Source organism: Gadus chalcogrammus, chromosome 3, assembly GCF_026213295.1.
Source record: "Gadus chalcogrammus isolate NIFS_2021 chromosome 3, NIFS_Gcha_1.0, whole genome shotgun sequence".
Taxonomy (NCBI): Eukaryota; Metazoa; Chordata; class Actinopteri; order Gadiformes; family Gadidae; genus Gadus; species Gadus chalcogrammus.
In genome coordinates this window covers 5,983,347-5,994,274 of record NC_079414.1, presented here as the reverse complement: position 1 = coordinate 5,994,274, position 10,928 = coordinate 5,983,347, and the positions used below count along the sequence as shown (strand labels likewise).

The 10,928-nt window shown below is 49.8% G+C and overlaps 1 protein-coding gene across 1 annotated transcript in view; it reads left to right on the top strand.

The window, feature by feature from the left end:
* The first annotated feature begins 1,836 nt into the window (after nt 1-1,836).
* pcdh7a (protocadherin 7a) overlaps nt 1,837-10,928 on the top strand; it is an 18,325-nt gene continuing 9,233 nt past the window's right edge. The window contains exons 1-3 of the mRNA XM_056585232.1: nt 1,837-4,315; nt 4,516-5,677; nt 10,266-10,928. The exon at nt 10,266-10,928 is cut by the window's right edge and continues 102 nt beyond it. Coding sequence (XP_056441207.1) covers nt 2,898-4,315; nt 4,516-5,677; nt 10,266-10,928 — 3,243 coding nt within the window. The 5' untranslated portion in view covers nt 1,837-2,897. The remainder of the gene's footprint in view (nt 4,316-4,515; nt 5,678-10,265) is intronic.

Below are 10,928 nucleotides of genomic sequence, written 5' to 3'. Positions count from 1 at the left end.
AATTCGACTTTGCTGAATATGAAACGATTCAATTATACTTTTTACTATCACACAACAACCGGACTGCTGACGTTTTCAACACAATTATAACCAGCCACGTCACGCCCCCCCCCCCCCCCCCACATACACGCACTCACACACGCACGCTCACACACACACACACACACACACACACACACACACACACACACACACACACACACACACACACACACACACACACACACACACACACACACACACACACACACACACACACACACACACAAACAAACACAAGCAAGGCACTACGACATCCGCGATTGATTTCTAGGGAAATCAAAGCCCACGTGTATCGAACAGAGGGCGCGAGGGAGCGCTAGATGGCAGCGCGTGTCGATACCTCCGGAATGCTAAGCACCAACACATCCTGCATGCCTCCTGACGCAGCACAGAGAACTAGTGTGATATATAGAGGGATAGATTCATGGACACATAGAAAGACAGAAATATAGAGGGATTGGTACTTTATTAATCCCGAAGAAAATTTAGGGATGAGAAGAGAAAATAAAGTGAGAGAAGAAGAGAAAGTGCGTTGGAGGGAGAGCGATCGCTTTAAATGTCAGACAGTTATACGTTCGTTAGGTTTCTACCCCTCTTTAATATACGCGAGTTATTTTTTAACTGCCCCAAATGGGCCCATTCACGCCCACCTACGCCAAGCCACGCAAGGCGTGTTCATGCTGGGTAATAAAGGGTATGCATTACTCGGCTTCTATAAACGCCATGATGCCTTTCCCGCTCTTCGCGAGCGTCAGGCGTTGCTGCATTGCGCACCCGGAGCAGCGCGTGGCCCGACTTGCACAAAGACAAAGAACACAAGAGCAAGAGACTGGAAGCTCCACGAGGAAGAATAGCTAAACAAGTTGGATGCATGTAGTTATACAGTGGTTGGAAAATAATAAAAAAAATATATAGAATAACAACCATCGTTGTTATTTTATTATTATTAATAATTATGATCATTAATAATATTGCACTACTATTATTGTGCAGTAGTTTACCTAGTAGTAGGTAGTATATGCAGAAGTAGTAGAAGAAACATAGAGGTAGTAGTAGTAGTAGTAGTAGTAGTAGGAGTAGCAGTAGCAGTAGTATTAACATAGTTGTTGTAGTATACATAGTTGTAGCAGAGACAGTATAGGCCTAAGTTTGGGTTGTAATTGTTGTTCATTAACTCTGGAGTGGTCAAATTTTAGCATTCATAAGAATGCCCAGCTTAGCCTAGTAGCCTATATATGTAGGCCTACATGCTATGATTGCTTCAGTTAGAAACTAGCAAGTTGTTTTATTGGATCTTTCAGGAATATGAGCAGCCGACACACAGCCGAACGAACACACGCAGTTCGTGTGAGCGCGTGTATGTGCGCGCGTGTGCGCTTGCGTGTGTGTGTGTGTGTGTGTGTGTGTGTGTGTGTGTGTGTGTGTGTGTGTGTGTGTGTGTGTGTGTGTGTGTGTGTGCGTGCGTGCGTGCGTGCGTGTTGTGTGTGCGCGCGGGTGACTGTGAATACAGATATTTAGCCTCAGTAGCTGTCAGTAGTCAGTAGTCGGGACAGCGAGCCATTTAATCCTATGACGGGGAGGGGAGCAACGTTCCCCCGTACCGACACACGGCGACCCAACACCCCCTCTCTCGTTGCAGCTCAACGATCAAGTTACGCGGTCAGGGAAATGTTGCAGTGACCAGAGAGAGAGGGGGTGAGAGAGAGAGAGAGAGAGAGAGAGAGAGAGAGAGAGAGAGAGAGAGAGAGAGAGAGAGAGAGAGAGAGAGAGAGAGAGAGAGAGAGAGAGAGAGAGAGAGAGAGAGAGAGAGAGAGGACTGCAGCATCATTTGAGACCAACAGCAGAAGTCCCGCGCGCACAGGCAGTGCAGTAGAACGTGCAGGTGAGCGAAAGACGTAGAGGAGGAGGCGCGTGGAGAGGAGATAATGCGGGACTCTTGGAAAAGACGCATTTCACTTGGTTCATTAGCTAAACATCCCTACAAGCGCTCACGGGACTAATCGTACGTGTGCCGGTGCCGAAGTCGTGTTTTTTTCCGCGGACCATTCACTTTAGGGCGATCGCTTTCCGCTGGCCCATGAACGTCTTGTGAAAAGCACTCTTGTCTTGTAACTTACGTGCAGGAATCCAATGGCTTGGCACGTTGCTTCACTGCGGAAAAAGCATAAAATGCAGCGGAGCAAATTCTAGCTGAAGGTAAGACAATATCGCTTCATATGGAAACATCCGCTGGGCTTCGGAGGTTTAGCTCATCGGAATTGTCTCCCACTGAGGGGATACGATTTATTCTCTGTGCCGTCCGGAGCCGAAGTGCCGACAGTATTTCTTTGTGTAGTGCTGCATTGCAGTTTTTAACTGTAGCCTCACTGAAATGCCCAAAGTGTAACTGCAGTAATAAGATATTACAAATGGCTTCATTCACTTTAAGGGTGACACCGGTATTTCTGCTGCAAGACAATTATTGGACTCAAGTGGATTTATAAGCGGCGGATGATTTATTTTTTCCTCTATATTTTTCCTTGATATCTTTCTTCCGTGTCAACTGTCAAGAGATCGCGCTTTTAATACATATCATTATAAAGACGATTGTGGATTTGCAAGAGAAACATAAAGACTAAGCCATTCTTCACTTGAGAAGTGAGGCTGCATAGCGGACGGCGAAGCGCTGATGAGGAGCTCCGGACCTCAGGTGAGAACACGTTAAACCTGAGTCCCCCGCTGTGTGTGTGAAGGTGACTTAACGGACCACAACAAGGGAGAAATCCCTGGAAAAAGAGAGTGCAAGCAACGCCATTGCAGGAAGCCATAAGGAAGACGTGAACAAGAGTGGAGCACATAGAAGCAGAGTGGGAGCGATGCAGAGGCTTGGTGCAGTGCACTCATGGGCTCTGAGCCTCGTGGCTCTGCTGCTGCAAGTGCTGACTCAGCTGCCGGCTGCAGACTCAGCTCTCCGGTACCGCGTCGCGGAGGAGGGCCCCCCTGACGTCAAGATCGGCAACGTGGCCGCCGACTTGGGCCTCACGGCAGGCACGGGCAACGGCGACGTCACCTTTGCCCTGGAGAGTGGCTCTGAGTATTTTAAGATTGACAACGTGACAGGTGAGCTGACGACCAGCACGCGGCGGATCGACCGGGAGAAGCTTCCACAATGTCAGATGATATTCGATGAGAACGAGTGTTTCCTGGACTTTGAGGTCTCAGTAATCGGACCCCTTCAGAGCTGGGTGGACCTGTTCGAAGGCCGTGTGGTCATCACAGACATCAATGACAACACCCCTTCCTTTCCATCACCTGTGCTCCAGCTCTCCGTGGAGGAGAACCGGCCCATCGGAACCCTATACCTGCTGCCCACCGCCACGGACCGCGACTTTGGCCGCAACGGAATTGATCGCTATGAGCTCATCCAAGATGGTGGGCCTGGGTTAGTTGTGTCGAGGCGCACAGCAGTGGGGAGCCCTGTGACCAGAACAGAAGGGGCCCCTGGGGACAGGAGGACCAGGACTGGGGAGAACGGAGGAGGGGCCAGAAGCAGCGTGTTTGAGCTGCAGGTCGCCGACACACCTGACGGGGAGAAGCAGCCGCAGCTCATCGTGAAGGGCCCCTTGGACCGGGAGCAGCGAGACTCCTACGAGCTGATCCTCCGGGTCCGAGACGGCGGTAGTCCTCCCCGCTCTTCACAAGCTCTGCTACGGGTCTCCATCACCGACGTCAATGACAACAGCCCACGGTTTGAGCGGGCCGTGTACGAAGCGGAGATGGCGGAGAACGCCCCGCCGGGGACACCAGTCCTCCAGGTCAGGGCATCGGACCGCGACGTGGGCGTCAACGGCCAGGTGGAGTACGTCTTTGGAGCGGCGACAGAGTCCGTCCGGCGCTTGCTGCGATTGGACGAGGCCTCGGGGTGGCTGAGCGTCCTCCATAGGATCGACAGGGAAGACGTGGCCCAGTTGAGGTTTACGGTGACGGCCAGGGACCGGGGCCAGCCACCGCGCACTGACCGCACGACTGTCGTCCTGGCAGTGCGCGACGAAAACGATAACGTCCCTGTTGTGGAGATCCGCAAGATAGGACGCATACCCGTGCGTGACGGTGCGGCCATGGTGCCGGAAAATGTCCTGGTGGACACGCCGGTGGCCCTTGTGCAGGTGTCCGATCGGGACCAGGGGGAGAACGGGGCTGTGACGTGCACTGTGGTCGGAGATGTCCCCTTCACGCTGAAACCAGCAGGAGAAACAGCACTACCCCCATTACCTGCAGATGAGGCCTTTGACAGGTAACCATTTATAACATATATGTGTATAGTTTAGCAGTTAAAGAGAAGTCATTTACCACAAAAGCCTTTTCCCAAACCTTTCCTTGGCTTCCTTGGTTTAAGATAAAACTGAAGAATTCACAGTCTGAATAGCTACAACAATAGTATTGATTGTGTGTGTTTTTGTGTGTGTGTTTGTGTTGTTTGTCATTGATCCAAAGGAACAAGAAGAAGTTCTTCCTGCACACCTCTGCCCTGCTGGACTATGAAACCACCAAGGAGTACAGTGTCACCATCGTGGCAGTGGACTCTGGCAGTCCCAGCCTGTCCAGTAACAGCTCCCTGATGGTGCGTGTGGTGGACGTCAATGACCACGCCCCATCCTTCGCCCAGAACGTTGTGGAGGTCCACTTCGGGGAGAACAACGCGCAGGGTGAACGGGTGGTGACGGTGGTCGCCACGGACGCCGACAGCGGGAAGAACGCAGAGGTGGTCTACTCCCTGGACCCCTCCGCTAACGGGGTGTTTTACATAGACACCGAAAATGGGGACATCCGAGCGACAGGAGTCTTGGACCGAGAGCACCAGGAGAGGTACGAGTTCAGGGTCATCGCCAAAGACAAGGGCACCCCCTCTCTGCAGGGCTCAGCCACTGTGGTGGTCCAGGTCACGGACCGCAACGACAACGCACCCAAATTCGTCCAGGAGATTTTCACGTTCTACGTCAAGGAGAACCTCCTCGCCAACAGCCCTGTTGGGATGGTAACCGTCACCGACGCCGACCAAGGCGAGAACGCCGAGCTCAGCCTCTTCGTGGAAATGGACGGCAGCGAGGAGAAGAAGCCGGGAGGAGACGGAGACAAAGAACAGAACGAGCTGTTCTCCATCGAGAACAACACAGGAACCATCTTCTCCTCCTCGTCGTTTGACCGAGAGAGGGTGTCGGCGTACACCTTCCGTGTGCGGGCCGTGGATGGAGGAGACCCTCGCAAGACGGCCACGGCCACTGTGTCACTCTTTGTGACCGACGAGAACGACAACGCCCCTCTGATCATCTCCCCCACCAACGAGTCCTACACCCTGCTGCCCCCCGCCAGCAGCGCCCGCACCATCGTCAGGACGGTGGCCGCCACCGACTCGGACGCGGGCCCCAACGCAGACCTCCACTTCGCCCTGGTCGGGGGAAACCCCTTCCGTCTGTTTGAGATCGGCCATGCCAACGGAGTGATCACCCTGGCGGAGCCTCTGGAGAGGAGACACCGAGGACTGCACCGCCTGGTGGTGCGTGTCAACGACAGCGGGCTGCCCTCGCTTTGTGCCACCGCCCTGGTCCACGTCTTCATCAACGACAGCCTCACCAACGCCACTCTGGTGGACGCACAGGTAATTGTCTATCTCTGTTTAGTTGGATCTATCTTTCTTTCTTTCACTGTTCAATTAACACTCAACATGATTTGATGATAGTTTATAATAACTCCTGTTCATTTTAATGACAGATATCTCAGTGTTTGCACATAGGTAATGGCGTTTGGTGGGATCTATGGCATCTGAAGTGGTTCACTAATGTGCTTGTGCATAGAATGAGCTGAATGATATTCATATGCTCTGTGAATGAAAAAATGTTGATTGTTGAGGAAATAATGATAGAGTGTCAACATTTGTCCTACTGAAAGAAGCAAGTTTCTCCTCTAAAGGCTATTGGTGATGCAGGCTTCTTTGCTGCTCCTTTGTTGGATCTTGAGTGTTATCTATGTCCAGCCTGCTAGCACAAAATGAATGTGTGGTTAAAAAAATACATTTTTATCATTTAAGTTATATTGTGTGTGTGTGTGTGTGTGTGTGTGTGTGTGTGTGTGTGTGTGTGTGTGTGTGTGTGTGTGTGTGTGTGTGTGTGTGTGTGTGTGTGTTTGTTTGTGTGTGTATTTTTTGGTTTTTAATGTGTGAGGGTGTGTTGAAAAGGGAAGGCAAAGGACATGAAGTGTGAATTAAGTGCAAAATGAGGAAGGGAGAGAGAGAGACACACACATGAACCTGTCCTAGATTTGGTCCTTGATGAAATTCAACTGAAGCACATAAATGGGTGAGAGTTCTATGTGTTGAAGCCATTGCTGATCACAAACAGTATTTCATACAGTTAAATTAAGGCAGTAGGTGCGTGTCGTGACAATAGTATTCTCACAAATCAGACTTTAGATCAGACATAAACATCAAATGTCTGATGGTGGACAAGCTCAAATCTGTGTGAATGGGGCGTTTCACTCTCTTTTGCTTTGAAAGAACGATCATGTTCCTAGGCGCGGGGAACTGTCGATGCACGTTACACGGAATGGGTCTTAACTGGAAACAACCTGACTGGTGGAACCACAACAAACTAGATATGGAGATTGATTGATTGGTCAGGACTTCAACTCAGGTTATATGTTTTTCGATGATGCTATCATGGCTTCGATTTTTTCAAAAGACAAAAATATACTTATTACTACTAGGAAAACACCAGGCTAACCTCTTGCTTAAAATGTTGCACCTGTTAAAGGTCGGCCTTGGCATCATATCTTAGAAGAGACCAAGCCAAGGCGGTGTGCAGTGTTTGCAAGACTCTTTAGCTCTTTCACCATACTCCTGGCACAGCTGGTCATATTGGATGTCTAATTAATATGATGGCATCCAAAGCGCACACACCTTTCACGTAGCCTGTGGGAAGATGAGCTAAAACGTCCTGTCCAGACATGTCCTTCACAGACTAAGTGTCTGTGTCTCAGATGATACAGGAAGTGCACAATACCTTTTTGATCAAGAATTTTAGAAACAAATGTGCTACCAGAGATAATCTTTATCTACACTTGATCCGCAACGCATTGCACCAAACAAAAATAGGCCTCAATGAAATAGTTGTACGAGTTAGAATCGTACAATACCACTTCCTAGTTGGCAATGTAACAGGGTAGTCTGACTTGCGGCAGATGACGTGAAACAATGGGGAGTAACATATCGAGGACCTTGAAGATTATAGCATGCGCAGTTGAGTTTGTTTGTAGTTAGGAACTTGGTGGGGTAATTGAGTAGAAGTCATTCAGGAGAGAATACTTTTCGTCTCATAATGAAATCAAACGGAGTGGTTGATAAACGGCAGATGTAATTAGGGGAGGAACGCATCTGTTCCTAGTGCAGCAGTGCTGCAGAGAGGCGCTCTAGTCGTTCCACTCTGTGACGGAAGCACATGTTGGATAATTATCTGCAGAATCTGAGACACAAAGAAGAGGAGGCTTTGAGCATTTTGTGTTTGGACGTTCTTTCGATTTGGAAAAAAATCATCTTGTTGTGTAGATTCAATGTGCAGAGTACATACTAGTGTAACTGATGTTTTTCAACAATGCGCCAATGTTCTTGGAAGGGTATAAATCACGGGCAGCGGCTGGGAGACAGGAAGAGGATCTATATCCTCACAGAACACTGTTAGGATTGGTCGGGCCCACAACATCAGACATAATAGTGAGCCTCTCGCGCAAAGCCCCATGCGCTTGCTCTCGCATTGTGCCTTAAACCCATTACCCGGCAACAAAGACCAGGCTGCGTCTTAAGCTCCGGTCAATAGTTTTGTCAGGGGGGGGAAAAAATAAAAAAAAGATCTTGTCTGGGGCATTCCGTTGAATCCCTCTGTGACACAGAGCAGGATACTGGGGGTTCAGCTGGATGGTGGTGTTGTCCCTGCTGGAACAAAGCTCCACCAAAGGAGTGGGCGATACCGCTGGGAGTTGAGGATGCTTAAGAGAGACACTCAAACTGGGGAGAGAGAGAGGTCGCTGGGACACTGTCCAGTGGAACACTTAGCTATGGATTGCCATGTGCTCCGGTAAACACACGGCCTTTTGAGACTGAGGCCCGTGGACATGTAGACATATTGCTGAATGTCTCATGGATACACAGACCATTACATACAAGTCCTGCTTGTGTGTAATGGTCATACACGCATACACGCACACGCACACAAGCACACACACACACACACACACACACACACACACACACACACACACACACACACACACACACACACACACACACACACACACACACACACACACACACACACACACACACACACACACACACACACACACACAACCCAGGCAGGGGTGCGCTAAGCCAGATAGATGCCCAAGAGAATGAAAATGGGATAAAATACTGCAGGCAAAGGCAGAACAATGCACCTGAGTGCAGGTAGTCTCTAAAGACAACTCCATCGCAGTCGAAAAGGAGGATAGCAGACAATATAATGGAATATAGACGTAATACAGGATAAGAAGGAAGAGGACTGATATTGATGGTCCACTGATAAAACATCACTGCCACTGCAAATTAGGTTCTATGACAAACAAGAAACATGCAAAATGGATGTATATGAGGGCACGCATTTGTTTGTGCGTGTGTGTGTGGGGGTGGGTTGTTGGGGGGGGGCTGTGTGTGTGTGTGTGTGTGTGTGTGTGTGTGTGTGTGTGTGTGTGTGTGTGTGTGAGATAGACGGAAAAAGACAGTGAGAGTTACGCACAGAATACTGCTTAGTTGCTAGTATTGATGAGCGCTGATGATTGACCTTATCCCACGTCACTAGAATGTGCCTCATTTTCTTCTGAAATCCAGGATTTTATATGTTGCAATGGCTGTTTGGTTTTTCAGAACAAATTATTTCACAAATTACTATTTTATTGGTATTTTGTTGCTCAAAGATGATTGCTTGCTGGCTCTTTTGTTATGAGGTGCCTACATGCACATGTGTGGGTGTATTGAGTCATCTACTTATCATATTGGGAACTATTCTATAGTGCATGTGTCTGGGCTCCAAGCCAATTCTTAATATTCAATAGCTTTTTTGATTAATTTCGTAACTCATATTGTGCCCAGGCACACTTAAACCTCAAAATCACCTTCCAGCTTAAAAAAACTTTTAACTATGAATTCAAGAAAAAATTAACGAGTCCAAATTAAAGCACTATCCCAGCACAGGGCAAGGAGCCAAGGACGTTAGTACAGATATTAAGACATGGTTTGTACAGCACCAGCGGCTCGATTGTAACCAGTGCTTACATTCAGTGGCTTCCTTCACCCTAGTTGCTACAGCAACTAGGGTGAATAAAAAAATGGGAAAACCATGATAATTCAATAATTAAGGCTGCAACCTTCAAAACGACGTACTCACCAAGGGGGCGATTGACAGTTTAACGACGATATACACTCTCTTGCCGGGGTCTTTAGACGCAATTTATATCCTATTACCCTATTATTCTATTTTTCCCAGCAATAATATATATTTAGATAATTTGGTCCAATTGAGAATGTAATGTAATAAAAACCTACATGCTTCACGTCAGCCAGCATCATTCATTGTGTGGCAGATTTGTGAAATCTATACGGTGCAATACTACGTGTCCTAAATAAACCGTGATTGCAAAGCCCGTAGCAAATATTCGCAGACGCCATCATTTACAATGAGAACATTGTTAATCGATGAGACAGGGGATTGGTGCAGTGCCTCTTCAGTTTACATTCACATTTACATTTAGGGCATTTTGCAGACGTCAGAGTCAACCATGCAAGGCGACAGCCAGCTCGTTAGGAACAGTTAGGGTTAGGCGTCTTGCTCAGGGACACCTCGACACTCAGCTAGGATTTCCAGTTACGAGTCAAACCGCTCTACCTCCTGAGCTAAGCCTACTTTATTTACTGAAGGTGTGTATCATAATTGGACCCATAAGCAGATTCTGTATACCTTTTTGGGTCAGTATTTTCAAATGATGTAGTAACATTAACAGAATATATAGACACTGCAAAACATTTGCTGTGTGTAACCCTAATAGCAGTCAAAAGATACTCTATTCTATATTGTCGTACATGATGGTTGTGTATAGTCTCATGTAGTGCATGCACGGTAAAGACTGTACAGATATGTGATGAAGACATTCCTTCCTTACCCCAGGTGGCCCGCAGCCTCATGGCCCCCCTGTCCCTGGACATAGCGGGGGACCCTGACAGCGAGCGAGCCCTGGGGAAGCAGCGCCTCAGTGTGGCCATCGGCGTGCTGGCGGGAGCGGCGGCCGTCATCCTCGTCATCCTCCTGGTGGTCACCGCCCGCCAGTGCGGCGCCCAGGGCAAGAACGGCTACGAGGCCGGGAAGAAGGAGCCGGAGGAGGACTTCTTCAGCCCTCAGGGGGCGCAGCCGCAGGTGGGCCGCGGCGGGGGGTCGGACCGCGGGAGGAAGCCGCGCAGAGACAAACGTAGCGCAGGCCCGGCCCCGGTCGGCGGGAAGGACCGCTCCCTCTACAGCGGCATCGTCACGGTGAACGGACTGCGTCGCCATGCCAACGAGGAGGACGAGGAGGACCTGAGCAGCGCCAGCGAGCGGCTGGCCGCCCGCTACTGCGCCATGGACAGCGACCCGGCGAGCCCCCGGATGGGCGGGGGCCGGATGCACCAGTCCAGCCCGGACCTGGCCCGCCACTACAAGTCCAGCTCCCCTCTGCCCGCCGTGCACCTGCAGCCCCACTCCCCGCCCGCAGAGGGCAAGAAGCACCAGGCGGTGCAGGAGCTGCCCCCGTCCAACACCTTCGTGGGCAGCGGGGGCTGTGCGGGCAGCGCCGGC